Raw genomic sequence first — 18,289 nt, forward strand, 5'->3', positions numbered from 1 at the left:
CATCATGTATGGGGGACTTCCAGGGTGTTCTGAGGGTCAGGCGTAGGTCAAAAACAGACATCAGGGCTCTGCTAAGCATCAGGTGTACATAGGTAAACAAGACTCATCTCTAGAGAGCTCTAGAACTCTGGAGAGCTCATTCATGGAGGACAGACAAACCTGAGCCTGCACACATTCTTGATTCATTCAACAAGATGTTGTTGTTGCTCATTCTGTGCCAGGCACTTTGCCAGATGCTGGGAATATGGTGTGAACAAGCCTGACCCAGTCTCTGCTCCCATAGAGCCTATATTCTAGTGGTGGGAGAGAAACAAAAAAGCAAATAAGTAGTGGAGTTCCAGATAGTGATACATTCTATGAAGCAGATCAACAGGGTGGCCAAATACACAATAGCTGAGGAAAGTGTGAAGGCTCTTTGGGGAAGACCTTTCTTTACGATAAGGAGCCACCATCCAGAGACCTGGGAAAAGTCTGTGCCAGTGAGGATCATAGTCCTGCAGCGAGATAAGCTCAGCAAGAAACCGGGTGGTGAGAGGGTGGTAGGCAGGGGTAGAATGACACTGATGGTTTCACTATCATATGAGAAGCACAGATAATGCTAAATACTGTTTATTAAACATTTACCAAAGGGCCAGCTGCTGAACTAAGCACTTTACAAACATTTCAATCCCTGAAGCCCTGTGAACTAGGCCCGAAAATGTTAAGTGAACTCAAGGTCATATGGCCCATTCTCTTAACCACTACAGTGCTGCCTAGAGAGGGAAACAGTAAAGTACAAATGGGGGTGGGAGTGGCTCTGTACTGTTCAGGGTGCTGGGACGTGAAGATGCCCAGAGTGAGCCTCGAAGCACGCGTAGGAGTCAGTCAGGATATGGCGGGGCATTCTGGGCAAAAAGGATAGCTTGAAGAAAGGCGTGCCGATGAGAACATAGTGAGGCCAGGAGCCAACTGAAGCTGCAGATAGCCAGAGGTGGAGCCACAGGCAGCCCTTGGACACATGAGCTGAGAAGTCAGTAGGACCAAGCGATGGAACAGCTGGGATGCTCCTCTCCCCAGGATACCCCTACCCATCCCAGCAACCCTTTCCTCCCCACCTCCATGCTCTGTGCTCTCCTCCCCTGGTAGCTGGAGTGGAGCTCCCCCGAGAAGAGGCCTTGAGGTGGCTGCATAGCCAGTTCATAATGGAGCAAGCCGTGCATGCCAGCTGTCGCACAGTAAAACATCATGTCTAGGAGGGCATGGAGCATGGGCTTGCTGGCAGCGCCAACTTCTCCTCATCCTCACCGCCATCTATTTCAGGTATCCTGAGCATGATTATCATTCGGACCCTCCGGAAGGACATTGCCAACTACAACAAGGAGGATGACATTGTACGAGGTCTTGGCTGGGGAGGGATGAAGTTGGATGGGGAGGGGAGGAGGACCGTGTGTGTGCATATGTTTGTGTATATTATCATTCAAAGAGGAAACCTCAAAATACTAAAACAGTTTAGTATACCTTTTTTTTTTTTTTTTTTTTTTTTGAGACGGAGTCTCGCTCTGTCACCAGGCTGGAGTGCAGTGGTGTGATCTCGGCTCATTGCAGTCTCCACCTCCCGGGTTCAAGCAATTCCCCCACCTCAACCTCCCGAATAGCTGAGACTACAGGCACGCACCACCACACCTTGCTAACTTTTTGTATTTTTTAGTAGAAACGGGGTTTGCCATGTTGGCCAGGATGGTCTCAGTCTCCTGACCTCATGATCATCTGCCTCGGCCTCTGAAAGTACTGGGATTACAGGCATGAGCCACCACGCCTGGCCTAGTATACTTTTAATCCTAAAAATGTAATACCAAAAAAGTAAGGAAAAAAGTTTTATTCACCCAAAGTGATAGGGATGGCCTTTCTAATTTTAAAGCATAAAAACCGTGGAAGAAATCACAAAAAATAGTTGATTGATTTGACATTAAAAATTGTAAAACTATTCTGCATGCCAAATACATAAACAAAACAGAAGGCCACAATGGCAAACAATATCTGCAACAAACTTGAAAAAAGTGGCACAGTTTAAAGAATTCATATAAAATCTCTTTGTTTTAAAAAAAACTAGGTCGGGGCTGGGCACGGTGGCTCACACCTGTTATCTCAGCACTTTGGGAGGCCAAGGCAGGTGGATCACTTGAGATCAGGAGTTCAAGACCAGCCTGACCAACATGTGAAAACTTCGTCTCTAATAAAAATACAAAAATTAGCTGGGTGTGGTGGCATGCACCTGCAATCCCAGCTACTCAGGAGGCTGAGGCAGGAGAATCACTTGAACCCAGAAGGCGGAGGTTGTAGTGAGCCAAGAACGTGCCACTGCACTCCAGCCTGGGCAACAAAGTAAGACTCTGTCTCCAAAGGAAAAAAAAAAAAAAAACTAGAGGACAGTAGATAACTTGAGGTTAGGAGTTCAAGACCAGCCTGACCAACATGGTGAAAACCTGTCTCTACTAAAATACAAAAATTAGCTGACCCTGGTGGCAGGCGCCTGTAGTCCCAGCTACTCGGGATGCTGAGGCCGGAGATCACTTGAACCTGGGAGGTAGAGGTTGCAGTGAGCCGAGATCGCACCACTGTACTACAGCCTGGGCAACAGAGCAAGACTCTGTCTCATAAATAAATAAATAAAACCAAAAAATCTAAAAGTTCGAATGTAATGATGAACAGGAAATTTACAGGCAAGACACTGCAATATGCCCAGTAAGCAAGAGAAAACTGTTTTTACCTCAGGAATAACCCCACAAAATGCAGGTTCAAACAATCTTAAGAAGACCGTTTTGGACCATCATATTAGCACAGACTTTTTTTCTTTTTTTAACAGTACTAATTGTTGGTAAGGTTAATGTGAACTAAGCATCTTTCCATACCACCCATGGAAGTATAAGTTGGTAGCTTTCTGAAAAGTGATCGGCAGTGGATATCAAGAACTGTAAAACAGGCTGAGCATGGTGGCTCGTGCCTGTAATCCCAGCACTTTGGGAGGCCAAAGCAGGAGGATCACTTGAGCCCAGGAGTTCAAGACCAGCCAGGGCAGCATAGGGAGATCCTACCTCAACAAAAACAAAAAAGAACTAAAACAGGCAACTTGCTTTGCACAGCAGTTCTTCTATTATTTTTCTAAGGCAAGATTCAAAACACCAAGACTTGGTATAGAAATATTACAGCTTTTTTTTTTTTTTTTTTTTAGAGACGGAGTCTTGCTCTGTTGCCCAGGCTGGAGTGCAGTGACACAATCTTGGCTCACTGCAAGCTCCGCCTCCCGGGTTCACGCCATTCTCCTGCCTCAGCCTCCCGAGTAGCTGGGACTACAGGCGCCTACCACCATGCCCGGCTAATTTTTTGTATTTTTAGTAGAGACGGGGTTTCACCCTGTTAGTCAGGATGGTCTCGATCTCCTGACCTCATGATCCGCCTGCCTCGGCCTCCCAAAGTGCTGGGATTACAGGCATGAGCCACCGCGCCCAGCCAGAAATACTACAGCTTTGAAATACAATGTCAAGCTTTTATTGACCTGAAGAAATGTTCACAAATACCAACTGAAAATAACAAAGTACATAGTGTGATCCCAATGTTATTGTTTAAAGCATACATATACACATATATACATAAAAGATTAAGGGAATTATATCAAAACAGTGTTATTAAGTGGGAGTATCAAATCATTTTATTTTTATATCGTTCTGTTTAAATTTTTCTATAATAAACATGTATTACTTTTTGTTCATTTGAATTTCATGCTACATACCAAATTATTTTTACTTTTTTTATTACACAAGTAAGAATGCATATTTCTTTCATAATCAGAAAAAATAAATAAATTGACTCCAAATCTCACCACCCAAGAACTCTTACAGTTGACATTTTAGTGAGTTGAGGTATTTACATTATTTTCCCACAAACGAGGTTTGTGGAATTTAAAGAGATTTTCCTTTTACGCAGCTACAGGCATCAGGTTTGTGGCCTCCTTTTCTTGTGACAGTTTCAGATAAGCACTTTCTCCTATCACTTACACTCCTGTGTCAGAGCAGCGCTGGTTGGCACCTGAGGGTGTCAGCTGTCACCTTGGGGGTGGTCCCTGCAAGAGCTGCCTCCATCTTCAACAACCAGCCTCACTCTGGCCCTTCGCTGCAGGAAGACACCATGGAGGAGTCTGGGTGGAAGTTGGTGCATGGCGACGTCTTCAGGCCCCCCCAGTACCCCATGATCCTCAGCTCCCTGCTGGGCTCAGGCATTCAGCTGTTCTGTATGATCCTCATCGTCATCTGTGAGTGTGCCCAGCGGGGCCGGGCATGGGGGCATGGCTTCCTCTTCCAGGTGCCTCAAGGAGAGAAGGGTGGGCTTCCCTCCCTGGAGAAAGGGAACCAAGCTCCTGGCACCAAGTGGGCATGTCAGTATCTCTGGGCCAGACAGGCCGTCTATCTCAGCAACAGCCCCAGCCCCAGCCCAGGACTGGTGATTGACCTCACAGCCATTTACAGAGCCCACCATGTCTTCTCCATCAATGAGGCAACACATCATTGCTGTGAGCTTGGCCTCCTTTTGTAGTCAGAGGCCAAGTGACCTGCCCAAAGTCAGTACCAGGATTAGGATTGAAATCAAATATTTTTTTCTTTAACAAAAACCCCACTAATATATAGTAATTTTAGACAGCTTTGGAGTCAGTCTGCGTAGATTTACATCTCAGCCTCATGCCTCCAAGCTTTGTGACCTTGGACAGGCCACTTGACCTCTGTGAGCCTCAGTTTCCTTATCTGAAAAATAGGGAAAGTAATCACCCTGCAGAGTTGGTAAGGTGGATTCAGAGACCTGGCATTTGTGGTGCCCTCAGCCCAGCACCTGACTCACTGCAAGTGCTCTGTGGACCGAAAGCTGCGGTTGAGATTTGGCCAGCCAAGGCCCAGCAGCTGCTGCACCCCTCCGAACCCCAACTAAGACCCAGTCTTCCCCTGTAGAGGGTAGGGGACTATGCTGTTGAGAAGACAAGGGAGGGGGAGCCTCATCTGCCCAGAGTCCTCCTGTCAGCCTGTCCAAGGTGGGCCTGGGGCTGGGGCTAGAGGCCTGGTGATCAGCCACCCTGCCTTTCTCTGCCCTTCCTCCCTCCCTCCCTCCACAGTTGTAGCCATGCTTGGGATGCTGTCGCCCTCCAGCCGGGGAGCTCTCATGACCACAGCCTGCTTCCTCTTCATGTTCATGGGGTAGGTGTGTCTGAGTGGGCTCCCGGGGGCGGCACAGGCCTCCTCCACGCCAGCTAATGGGTCCCCTTGGTGTGGATCCCTGCCATTTTCCCACAGGGTGTTTGGCGGATTTTCTGCTGGCCGTCTGTACCGCACTTTAAAAGGCCATCGGTGGAAGAAAGGAGCCTTCTGTGTGAGTGTCCTAAACCTTCTCTTGTTTGGTGGGAAGCAGAGAAGCTTCTTCCTGGGCTCCTCAGGAGAAGGTAGGCAGGTCCTGGTGGGGATTTTTGGGCCAGAAGCTGAGCAGCAGCAAGACATAGCAGGAGCAGCACAGGTCCAAGGGCAGGAATCCCAGGCTGTTACCCACAGGCTCGCAGCAGAACCTCCCAGGGCCTCCACTGCCCCATTTGTAAAATGAGGGATTTGAACTTAGGTCATTTTTAGCTGACATTGTCTGATGGCTCAAGCAAGAGAAGAAATAGGGGATTCAGAATAACAAGATTTAGAATAGCAGGGCAGCTGAGAGAACACCCTGAGTAAAGAGGGAATTGCCTGCCTAAGCCTGAAGAGGCCAGACCCAAGTTCCTGTCAGCCCATTTTCCAGGCTGGTGCCTGCATTTCTTTTTGGTGAGGATTGCTGCCCTTCTCTGGCCTCCTGGAGGTAAGGAGAGTTCTTGGCAGCAGAAAAGCGCGTAGAAACCAGAGGGGGTCTCGAGATTGACCTCACCTCCCAGGGAGCCCCGAGCCCCTTCTCCTAGAGCGAGTGAGTCTCTTAGAGGACTAGGAAGACTCTTGGGTGCCCACACTCAGAGAAGTCTCTGGGCCCAGGATTCTGAAACCATTCTCACTGCTGTCAAAAGCTCAAGGAGAGCTCAGGCTGTATCAGTTCTGGCTGCGACGCTTCTGGCACAAAGTAAGCCCTCGGTAAAGAAAAGTTGTGACCGTGACTATTTTGGAAGGATCAAAGAAAGGTTCCTGAATTGTTTTTTGTTTTTTTGTTGTTGTTGTTTGTTTTTGAGATGGAGTTTCGCTCTTGTTGCCCAGGCTGGAGTACAATGGCGCGATCTCGGATCACTGCAACCTCCACCTCCTGGGTTCAAGTTATTCTCCTGCCTCAGCCTCCTGAGTAGCTGGGATTACAGGCATGTGCCACCATGCCTGGCTAATTTTGTTTTTTTGTTTTTTTGTTTTTTTTTTTAGACGGAGTCTCGCTCTGTTGCCCAGGCTGGAGTGCAGTGGTGTGATCTTGGCTCACTGCAAACTCTGCCTCCTGGGTTCACACTGTTCTCCTGCCTCTGCCTCCCGAGTAGCTGGGACTACAGGTGCCCACCACCACACCCGGCTAATTTTTTTTTTTTTTTTTTTTTTTAGTAGAGATGGGGTTTCACCATGTTAGCCAGGATGGTCTCGATCTCCTGACCTCATGATCCGCCCGCCTTGGCCTCCCAAAGTGCTGGGATTATAGGCGTGAGCCACCACACCCAGCCAACTTCCTGAATTCTTGATGATTTGAGCATTTTTCTCTGGCCACCATATGCCAAGAGCCAGGGATCTAGAGAGGAGTAAAACTCACCACTCCCTCCTAGCAAGATTCTTCCCTGGAGAGGTCACCAGATACCCTCCAGGATTTCCCTCGATGGATCCTACATCAAACCCAGTCTTTTTCCCCCAAACCACCCCTTGCATCTAGTGAGCCCATCATTGATCCAGGCCCCCCAAGCCAGAAACCTGAAGCTGCCTATCCTCCTCCTTCCTCATGCCTCATTCCTTCTCAGACATCAAGTGCTAAGGATCTTCCTACCAAATGTTCTGTGAATGTTCCATGAATTCCACCCCCTCCCACCCCCATCTCTGCATCTTCAAGGATTCAGACATCTTTGCCTCTCACTTGGCCCTCTGTGGTCTCCCTACAAGATTCTGACCCTTCCCTGGTGCCTTTCCACAGGGGGTCATCTCCAACAGCCTGCAGCAGTGTGGGTGTACTCTCATACAGCCTTGCCTGTGCCATCCCCTCTGCCTGGGCCACACCACCCTTTCTTCTCACCTGGCTGGTTTCACCTCATCCTTTAAGTCTTAGCTCCTGCATCAGTCCTCCAGAGGCTGCCGCCTCCCCCACCTCCTACCCTGAGCCTGGCAGAGCCCTCATGAGACCTAAGTAGCACTTGGCAGAGCTAAGTAGGGGCAGGTGTGTTGTTCTCTACATAGGGGTCTGCCTTTCTCCCTGGAGCTTTTTTTCCTACCTAGCACAGTGCCCAGTTAGTAAATTTCAGCCAGGAAGGCAGATGAGGAATTCTGTGCTACACAACAGAGTCATGCAGGAACACAAAGGAAGGGAGGAAGGGACCTTTGAGCCGGGCCTTGAGGAGGATTTCAGATGAAGGGACGCAGCCAGCAGTGGGGCCTAAGGTTCTGGAATGGCCTAGATCCCAGTCTGGCTCTGCATTGGTTGATAACTTTCAACAGCCCTCTGAGCTTCAGTTTCCCCATCTCTCCAATGAAGATAGCTAGGGTTAACTGCACATAAGGACCTTGGCATAGCATTAGCCCTCAGGAAATGGATCCTCTGAGGTGTTGATGACCTATGCAAAAAGGCCCAGAGACAGGAATGTGCAGGAACAGTGACCAGTTGTTGGGTGCAGGGCTGTGAGCCAAAGATGAAACTGGCAATGGAGATTTGAGCATCAGGTTCCAGAGGGCCTTCGTCATTGTGGTTAGTGACCCACCTGGATGCTCAGGCTGCCACAGCAGTCCCTGGCCTGGTGATCAGTGTGGCAAGAAGGTTCATGCCGGTTGTGGTGGCTTGCGCCTCTAATCCCAGTCCTTTGGGAGGCCGAGGCAGGAGGATCCCTTGAGCCCAGGAGTTTGAGATCAGCCTGGGCAACACAGTGAGACCCTGTCTCTACAAAAAATAAATTACTTGGATGTGGTGGCATGTGCCTGTAGTCCTCCTAATCAGGCAGGTGAGGTGGGAGGATCACTTGAGCCCAGGAGTTTGAGGCTGTGGTGAGCTATGATTGCACCACTGCACTCCAGCCTGAGTGACAGAGTGAGACCCTGTCTCTGAAGAAAATAGAAGAAAAAGTCTCAACTGTAACTCTGGTGCATTGACTAGACTAGAATCCCTGTGCCTATAGCCCACCCAAGAGATTCTGACTGGCAAGAATACACTGCAGTAGGTCAGGAGCATGGGCTCTGGGGTCAGACTGCCTGCGTTTATACCTCTGCTGTACCTTCAGGAGGCTGGGTGACGTGGAGGTGGTGGGGGGTTGTCTTTAACATCGCCAGGCCTCAGTGTCCTCATTAAAAGGAATAATGGTAGACTTTCCTTCCAGACTTGCGTGAGGATTAGGTGAGACAAGGTACATAGGAACCCAGCATCTGCCACCCCAAGACTCAGAGCTTCACCATCCTTCTAGGCAGTTTGGGTTGGGGCCCAGACATACATGTTTTGTTAAAGTTGTTTTTTAGGGTTTTTGTGTGTGTGTGAGACAGAGTCTTGCTCTATTACCCAGGCCGGAGTGCAGTGGCATGACTCGGCTCACTGCAACCTCTGCCTCCCGGGCTCAAGCAATCCATCTGTTTCAGCCTCCCAAGTAGCTGGGACCACAGGTGCGTACTACCACGCCTGGCTAATTTTTTGTAAAGACAGGGTTTCACCATGTTGCCCAGGCTGGTCTCAAACACCTGAGCTCAAGCGATTCTGGAGGTAATTTTTCTCCCCCTCAAAAAAAAAAAAAATTTTTACATATGTATATATTGGGTAGTTAACGTGTTCTTTTTTTCTTTTTTTTGAGACGGAATCTCACTCTGTCGCGCAGGCTGGAGTGCAGTGGCACGATCTCTGCTCACTGCAACCTTTGCCTCCCGGGTTCAAGCAATTCTCCAGCCTCAGCCTCCCGAGTAGCTGAGACTACAGGCGTGAGCCACCACACCCGGCTATTTTTTGTATTTTTAGTAGAGACGGAGTTTCGCCATGTGGGCCAGGCTGGTCTCAAACTCCTGACCTCAGGTGATCCACCTACCTCGGCCTCCCAAAGTGCTGGGATTGCAGGCATGAGCCACCACGCCTGGCCAGAGTAGTTACCGTGTTCTCAGTGATGAGAGTACATCAGAGAACAAGGTAGACACACTCCTCCCAAGGAGCTCACAGTCTTTTGGGGATAGGCGGATATTGATCAGGTAGCCAAAATATGTAATTACGAACTGGGATGAGAGCAAGAAGGGGCAGTATTAGGGACCTGAGAGGGCATAGAACAGAGTCCTGCTCAGTCTGAGGGTCAGGGAATACTTTCTGGAAGGAATGATGCTTGAGCAGAGTCTGAAAGACAAGGAGGGCTTAAGAGCTTCTGGTCTGGGGGCCCCACCGGGACAGGTAGGGGAGGTCCCTGGATGCTGCTCCTCAACCCGGCCCCTCTTGCTCCAGACGGCAACTCTGTACCCTGGTGTGGTTTTTGGCATCTGCTTCGTATTGAATTGCTTCATTTGGGGAAAGCACTCATCAGGAGCGGTAAGTGCCTCCCCTACCCTTCCAGCCCCTCCTCAGCAAGCGAGGACCAGTTGCACTCAGCCCCACTCCCAAAAGCCACTTCCTGCCATTCCCTTCCCTTTTCTGAGTCCCCAGAGTTACGTTCCCAGCCATGAGGGCAGAGGGCCAGCTGGGGTTTCCCCAGCCCTGCCCTTGGTGTGTCATGCCCTGGCCCTGGCCTTCCTGTGAGATCTTTCAGTCAACTGGCCCAAGCCCACTTCTCTAAAGGGAGGTTTCCACAGTCCAGCGGCCAACTGGGGAATTTCCCTTTGTCTTAACCAAGAGTGAGCTGCCCAGTGTGAGTTTATTAGGTCATTATCCCAAAGCAAGCCTGTCCTCCTCAGTGTCCCTGCCCCTCAGCACCAGCCCCTGCAGGTGGAGGAGAGAGGAAAGGAAGGATCAGGTTGTATTACCCTTAGAGCTGGGAATCCTGCCAGCCCCAGTCCAGTGTGTTACTAGCAGCTGTCCAAGACTCACTGAGGAGGATTTTGAACTCAGTTGTGGGGAGGGGGAGTGGGGTCTTGGTCAATTAGCAGGACTGCAGTTGAGATGTGGCAGGCATTTTGCTATCCTAGCCTTAGCACGTAGAGCCCTCTGCCCTCCACCTGGGGGTGGCGGTAAAGGTCCTTGCATGAGGCTTCACGTCCAGGCGTACAGAGGAGGGGTTTCTTTCCCAGCAACTTAGGAAGCCACCCTCAAGACACAGTCATGCCCTTCCTCTCACTTCACCTTTTTTATCCCTGTGTTCCTTCTCCCTTTGAGCATTTTCCTCCCAGTTACCAGCTGCTCATTATAAACATTCACTGTAGAAATTTTGGAAAGTGCAGAGAAGTTAAAGAAGAAATTTAAAATAACCCCAAATCTGCTCACCCAGAGATAAATACAATGTAGGTCTTTAATATATGTTGTCTTTTTTCCTTTTTATAGATATACTTACAAAAGAATTACATAATTTAAAATTTATAAAATAACAGCAAACATTTATATGATGCTTGCTTTGTAGTAGTACTGTTCTAAACACTTTATATATATATTTCTTTTTATGTGATTCTTGTAAAAAGTAATTGTAGAGAAGAGGATAAAGAAGAAAATGAAAAATCAGTTCTAATCCCCCATATCCCATCTAAGGAAGTATTGTTAGCTCTTTGGTATAGGCCTTTCCAGGCACAAATATAAATAGATACAGTTGTCCCTTGGTATTCATAGGGGATTGGTTCCAGGACCCCTGAAGATACCAAAATTCAAGGATGCTCGAGTCCCATATATAAAGTGGCATAGTGTTTACGTACACACATCCTATATATTCTGACTCTTCTCTAGATTACTTAAAATACCTAATACAATGTAAATGCTATGTAAATAGTTGTTATACTATATTGTTTTTTAATTTGTATTTTATTGTTGTATTTTTTGTTTGTTTGTTTTGAGACAGGGTCTCACTCTGTTGCTCAGGCTGGAGTGCAGTGCTGTGGTCTCAGCCCACTGCAACCTCTGCCTCCCAGGCTCAAGTGGTCCTCCCACCTCAGCCCCACTGAGTAGCTGGGACTACAGGTGTCACCACCACACTCGGCAATTAAAAAAAAAAAAATTGTAGAGATACAGTCTCACTGTGTTGCCTAGGCTGGTCTCAAACTCCTGGGCTCAAGTGATCTGCCCACCTAGGCCTCCCAAAGTGCTGGGATTACAGGCGTGAGCCACTGTACCCAGCTTATTTTATTGTATTTTTTTTTTCCTGGACATTTTCTTTTTTTTTTTTTGAGACGAAGTCTCACTCTCTCACTCTGTCACCCAGGCTGGAGTGGAGTGGCAAGGTCTCAGTTCACTGCAACCTCCACCTCCCAGGTTCAAGTGATTCTCCTGCCTCAGCCTCCCAAGTAACTGGGATTACAGGTGCCCCCCACAGTGCCCGGCTAATTTTTTTTTTTTGTAATTTTAGTAGAGACTGGGTTTCACCATGTTGGCCAGGCTGATCTTGAACTCCTGACCTCAAGTGATCTGCCCACCTCAGCCTCCCAAACTGCTGGTATTACAGGCATGAGCCACTGCTCCCGGCCTTCCTGAACATTTTCTGTTTGCAGTTGATTAAATCCACAGATGCAGAACCCATGGATACAGAGGACCGACTATGTTGTGTTTTTATTAAAATGGAATCCTTCTATACACATAGTTTATAGCCTCCTTTTTACACTTAATAGTATATCATGTAGTTTTATTCTGACAAGATTGGGAGCACTTTGTACAGTGTTGTTTTTTCCCTTCTTTTCTTCACATAATGTGCCACATGTAATCTCTTCATTTTGACCTCTTCATCTCTTCACGTTCTCAGTCCCCTCCTTCCTGTTCCTCCCCTACTTCCTCCCTGGATGGTGAGCTCCTCTGGGATGCTGAGGTGCCTTCTTCACTGGGAGTCCAGATCAGGGCTGGGGTCAGCCTCAAGAGATTCTGGCCAGGAGCCCTGTGGTGGGGGCAGGGAGTGTGCTTCTGCTGCACAAGTCGCCTCTCCTTCTGTGGAGCCCAGAAGGTCCCCTCCCCCTTGCGCAGCCCCCATCCCGGGCATCAGGGCCTCGTGGGGGCCTCATGGTGCCATGTCTACAGGTGCCCTTTCCCACCATGGTGGCTCTGCTGTGCATGTGGTTCGGGATCTCCCTGCCCCTCGTCTACTTGGGCTACTACTTCGGCTTCCGAAAGCAGCCATATGACAACCCTGTGCGCACCAACCAGATTCCCCGGCAGATCCCCGAGCAGCGGTGGTACATGAACCGATTTGTGGGGTGAGTCCTCCAGCAGAGGCAACAGCAGGGGAACGTGGAAGAGGGTACGCCCCCCTCCGCCACCAGAAGGGTGCGGCAACCAGAGTTCCTGCCACTTCAGCCGGCTCTAATAGAGTTTATGAAAGCTTAACTTCACTCCAAGATCAAGGTGACCAGGTTGTAGGCAGACTTGGTGTCATCCTAGGAACCAGGACAAGGAAGGGGAAGGATGGAAGGGTATGGTGAGACAGGTTAAGACCATCACTTGGACCTTGGGCAAGTCACCCCACCTTTCTGCACCCCAGTTGCCCATGTATAAAATGAGGAGAATAATGCCCACCCTGCCTACCTCTCAAGAGATTATAATAGTACAGAAATATGCCAGAAGAATTAGCACCACCACACTCGTGTAGGTGCTCTCTCTTCATGCCAGCTTGGGAAGGAGCTTGGGGCTTCCTGGTGGCCTGGTCTCTAACAGTGTCAACCTCTCGTTCTGCGGCAGCATCCTCATGGCTGGGATCTTGCCCTTCGGCGCCATGTTCATCGAGCTCTTCTTCATCTTCAGTGTGAGTACTGGTGCCTCCCCCACCCCTCCACCCATGCTAGCCGGGTCACTCCCACTCCACTTGGGTGCTCTGCTGCCTACTGCCTGAGAAAGTTCAGATGGGCCACTTCACCTCTCGGAGCCCCATTCTTCACCCTGAAATTGGACAACAGCCTTCCCTCTCAGGGAAGCATTGAAAGTGAAATGAGGCTGGGCGCGGTGGCTCACACCTGTAATTTCAGCACTTTGGGAGGCCGAGGTGGGTGGATCACAAGGTCAGGAGTTCCAGACCAGCCTGTCCAATATGGTGAAACCCTGTCTCTACTAGAAAATACAAAAATTAGCCGGGCATGGTGGCACACGCCTGTAGTCCCAGCTACATGGGAGGCTGAGGCAGGAGAATCACTTGAACCTGGGAGGTGGAGGTTGCAGTGAGCCAAGATCGCGCCACTGCACTCCAGCCTGGGTGACAGAGTGAGACTCCATCTAAAAAAAAAAAAAAAAAAAAATTTAAATGAGATATGTGGTGTGTGGGGAGCCTGGTGTGTGGAAAGGGGGACTTGGTAAATAGAAGCTGCCTCAGTGATACTTCAGTCATTCCCCACCATGACTAATAGCATTGTTGCACCTGGTTTCATTTCTGGGTCCTTGCACATCTTTACCTCTCTGTGTTAACTCACAGCTCCTGGGAGGGTGGACAGAATGATTCCTGCTTGTCAGGGTCATTGTGAAGTTGGAATAAGTCATTGTAAAAATGCTTGACTTCAGGAAATGCTGTTGTAGTGGTGATGATGACTCCTCCCAAAGAGTGCCAAGATGAAAGTTGGTAGGAAGGCCCTTCAGAGGCATGTAAGTGTGGCTGACCCAGCTCGGGGCCCAGCACAGATGGTACCTTGTACCAAGTCAGTACCGGACATGTATCTGCTATTCCAGAGTAGTGGCCCAGCCCCTCCCTGCTGAGACCACCTCACCCACACAGGTTTGCCTGGGAGAAGGGTCAGAGGAGGTGTTGGCTGCCCATGGTACCAAAGCCCATGTGCACTTCCCAGGGAAGCCCCCTCTGTTTCATCTGTGTGACTCTGGGCCAGTCACCAGCGTCTCTGATCCTTGACTTTCTTAGCTCTACCAGGCCAAGCTTTCATAGACACACACATGTAGCAATTGTATATGAGGCATGTGGCATAAGGCCTAGCGCTTGGTAAGCTGCTCAAGTGGTGGTGGATGCTCTATAATTTTGATTTGGATAAGAATCATTATTTTCTACAAGCTGCTGAGTTCAGGCTGGGGTCCACCCAGAGCAGGTCAGTCAACCCCGGCCCCTCCCTAAGGACAGCGTGGCTCACCCCCTGCTCTGGGGAAGAGGGGCCAGAGCCACATGCCAGGCCCACGGGCCCTGATGGTGTCATGATGATGTGTCCACTCCTGCCCTTGTGACAGGTTGGTGTGCCAGGGGAAGGGGAGCAGGGTGGTCAAGCCAGCTGAAGCCCCACTGTGTGTCCACAGGCTATCTGGGAGAATCAGTTCTATTACCTCTTTGGCTTCCTGTTCCTTGTTTTCATCATCCTGGTGGTATCCTGTTCACAAATCAGCATCGTCATGGTGTACTTCCAGCTGTGTGCAGAGGTGAGGAGAGCAGGGCCAGGAGGCGGGGGAGGGAGAACTGGATCCAGCACTGAACGGGTTGATGAGGCTCTGCAGAGAGGCTGGGTCTGGGCTCTTCATGTGGCCCCTGCTTCTGGCTCTGAGCTCTTGGGCCAGTACGTTGCTGTGCCTCTCCCAGCCTCCATGTATTCAGCTGTACCCTGGGCCTAATGAGATACCTTCCAGCTTAGTTGTGTGGGGTACTCACCACAGCTAGATGAAAGGACAGTAGATTTGCCAGTGCCAAGTCCACTCCAGTAGTAGTTTCTTCAACAGGCTGATGCACACTGGGTGGCCTGCCCTCCTTCTGGGAACTGGCCTTTGGCAGAGTGGGTGAAGCCAGGGTTTGGGATGAACAGTCCCTCTGGGCTGGGACCCTGGCTCCTCCATGAGTAGCTCTGGGTCTTGGGCGGGTTGCTTAACTTCATGCCATCCGTTCCTCCTCCACATGATGGGGTGAGTGAGAGGACCTAACTTGGAGGGCTGCTCTCAGGATTAAATGAGTGGATTCATCTATAGCACTTAGAGTGGTGTTTGCCAGCCAGGCACGGTAGCTCACGCCTGTAATCCCAGCACTTTGAGAGGCCGAGGCGGGCGGATCACAAGGTCAGAAGATCGAGACCATCCTGGCTAACATGGTGAAACCCCATCGCTACTGAAAATACAAAAAGTTAGCCGGGTGTGGTGGCACGTGCCTGTAGTCCCAGCCACTTGGGAGGCCGAGGCAGGAGAATCACTTGAACCCGGGAGGCGGAGGTTGCAGTGAGCCGAGATCGCACCACTGCACTCCATCCTGGGCGACAGAGTGAGACTCCATCTCAAAAAAAAAAAAGAATGGTGCCTGCCACATGCTAAGCATTTGCTCGAGAAATGTTAATTATTTTTTTGTTGTTGATTTTTTTTTTAATGAGGTATAAACAGTAAAGTTCACCCTTCTTTGTCCACAGTTCTGTGGTTTTTAGAAATGCATACAGTTCTGGAACCACCATCACAGTCAAGCTGTGAAACATTTCCATCACCCCATATGTTACTGCTCTTACCAGAGTCTTCAGCCCCTCAAGCAACTGTGAAATTGGTAGGAAGGGGTTCTGCCCCAGGACAACACTGACCTTCCTCTGTTTCCTCCTCAGGATTACCGCTGGTGGTGGAGAAATTTCCTAGTCTCCGGGGGCTCTGCATTCTACGTCCTGGTTTATGCCATCTTTTATTTCGTTAACAAGGTACTGCCCTCCTTGAGGAGGTCCTCTTAGTCCTCGTAGGGTAGGAAGGTCAGGAGGAGGATGCTGGGAGAAAAACCCAAGTGCCTGAATCTTCCTTTTCCACCCAGAATGGGGAGGACCAAAGCCACCTAGAACTGTTCCTGCTCTAGAAGATGGATCTTTTTAGGAAAGAAAGAATCTGTATTCCGTATGTTTGGGAGACAAAGGCCATCAGGATACGTGACAATGTGAATAATGCTTGTAAAACTTACGAGGTATAGCCATAGCCAAAGCAGGACTTGAAAGCAATATGTCACCTGCAGTGCTCTTCACAGGAAATAAGAGGGACTAATAACACCTTGAGAAAAAGGAAAAGATAAGAGTAACATGAAAGAAGAAAAGTAGAAAGGAGTTAATAAAGATAAAAGCACAAAATGCTGAAATAGTCTAAATAGTAGAACCCAAATTTAGGGCTGCAGGTATCCTGTCTCTGCAGGTGTTCTCTTCTTCACGCAAGTACTGTTCAATCCTGCAGAGTAAGGAGAGGATGGGAAAGTTTTTCACAGGCACCTCGGAGCCCTCCTAACTCTGTGACCCCACATAGGTAAAGTGTGGCCCAATAATAAGAGGGAGCCAGGCTTACCTGACTAGGGCAACTCACAGAGCTCATTGTCCCGAGAGAGAGACGTGGGCAAGAATACAGATGTCCCCACGACAGTTTTACTAGATTCATTCATGATACACAAACCAGATGAGCCATTGAGAGGAATTTGGAGGAGCCCTGTTGGGCCCCTCACCTCCAAAACTAATACTCAAGACTTACTCTGACCTGCTGTACTTTGGGTCTCCAGAGCCCAGAAGCAAGCAGTCCTCTGTGGCAGTCAGGCGTATTTGCAAAATAGAGTTGTAGGTCAGTTGATCGAAGCTGGGAATGCCGTTTCCCAAAAACAGTCAAGTTGGAAAAGACTGGAAGGATCATTTAGTGTAGTGCTGTACCCCTACTTCCAGTCTGGTGACTGTGCCCCTCTTCTCTAACAGTCTCAACAGATGATTCTCTAGCTCAGGGGTCAGCAAACTGCAGCCCCCGTGGGCCAGCAGGCCTGTTTCTATAAATTTTTATTGGAACACAGCCATGGTCATTCATTAACATATCTGTCCATGGCTGCTTTCACACTACAATGGCAGAGTTGAGTAGTTGCGACAGGGACCATATGGCCTGCAGGAACTAAAATATTCACAATCTGGCCCTCTAAGTAAAAGATTGCAGACCCCTGCTCTACTACATCCAGCAACAGAGAAGACACTCCCTCCTAACACTCCCATTCTTTCTGGACAGCTCCTGTCATTATCAAGGTCTTGATTCACACTGCAGTCTCCCTTGCTGTGACTTCCATCTTTAGACCTTAGTCTTAATTCTGGGATCATCTAGAACAAATCTAATCTCCCTCCTCTATAGCCCATATTAATCAGAACTCTCATAAGTGGCAAGTGACTAAAACTCTATCAAAGTAGCTTAAGCAAAAAAAAAGGAAAAGTAGCTTAAGCAAAAAGAATGTATTTGCTTATATAACTGGAAAGACTAAGAAATTGGAGTTCTAGCCTCAACCATGCTTAGATCCAGAGTCTCAAAAATATCAGGGCTCAATCCCAGCACTTCGGGAGGCCGAGGAGGGTGGATCACGGGGTCAAGAGATCGAGTCCATCCTGGCCAACATGGTGAAACCCTGTCTCTACTGAGATACAAAAAATTAGCCGGGCGTGGTGGTGCACGTCTGTAGTCCCAGCTACTCAGGAGGCTGAGGCAAGGGAATCGCTTGAACCCTGGAGGCAGAGGTTGCAGTGAGCCAAGATCGTGCCACTGCACTCTAGCCTGGGTGACAGAGCAAGACTCCATCTCAAAAAAAAAATATATATATATATATGTATGTATGTATGTATGTATGTACACATACATACCAGGGCTCTGTGCCCACGCCTTAGCCCTGTGTATCTTTTTTTGGCCTCAGTCTGCAGGCAAGATCTTTTCACAAAGTAGAAAGATGGCCAGTGGCAGCCCTAGAGTCTACTCTTTCCAGCTTTGCAGCCCTAGAGCTAAAAGACTGTCTTTCATCTACCATGATACGTCAGCCAGTGAAGACATGCTGCTCTGCTCGGGTGACATGCGCAGTGCTCACCGTTTTCCAGGTCCAATAGCATCACATATTCAGACAGACTGGCTTAGGTCTTGTGCTAGGAATTTTTTTTTTTTTTTTTTTTTTTTTGAGATGGAGACTCGCTCTGTTGCCCAGGCTGGAGTGCAGTGGTGCAATCTTGGCTCACTGCAGCCTCTGCCTCCTGGGTTCCAGCGATTCTCCTGCCTCTGCCTCCTGAGTAGCTGGGGTTACAGGTGCACACCACCATGCCCGGCTAATTTTGTGTTTTTAGCAGAGACAGGG

The 18,289-nt window shown here is 49.1% G+C and overlaps 1 protein-coding gene across 3 annotated transcripts in view; it reads left to right on the plus strand.

The window, feature by feature from the left end:
• TM9SF4 (transmembrane 9 superfamily member 4) overlaps positions 1–18,289 on the plus strand; it is a 55,681-nt gene that overhangs the window by 33,941 nt on the left and 3,451 nt on the right. For 2 of the 3 annotated variants that reach the window (XM_003814745.5, XM_034947723.2), the window contains 9 exons: positions 1,300–1,370; positions 4,153–4,285; positions 5,135–5,216; positions 5,313–5,388; positions 9,619–9,702; positions 12,316–12,491; positions 12,973–13,036; positions 14,518–14,637; positions 15,786–15,875. In XM_003814745.5, the coding sequence (XP_003814793.1) occupies positions 1,300–1,370; positions 4,153–4,285; positions 5,135–5,216; positions 5,313–5,388; positions 9,619–9,702; positions 12,316–12,491; positions 12,973–13,036; positions 14,518–14,637; positions 15,786–15,875 (896 nt within the window). The remainder of the gene's footprint in view (positions 1–1,299; positions 1,371–4,152; positions 4,286–5,134; positions 5,217–5,312; positions 5,389–9,618; positions 9,703–12,315; positions 12,492–12,972; positions 13,037–14,517; positions 14,638–15,785; positions 15,876–18,289) is intronic. The other variant, XM_034947722.4, reaches the window with a different exon arrangement.

This window comes from Pan paniscus, chromosome 21 (genome assembly GCF_029289425.2).
Source record: "Pan paniscus chromosome 21, NHGRI_mPanPan1-v2.0_pri, whole genome shotgun sequence".
In the NCBI taxonomy this organism is placed as follows: Eukaryota; Metazoa; Chordata; class Mammalia; order Primates; family Hominidae; genus Pan; species Pan paniscus.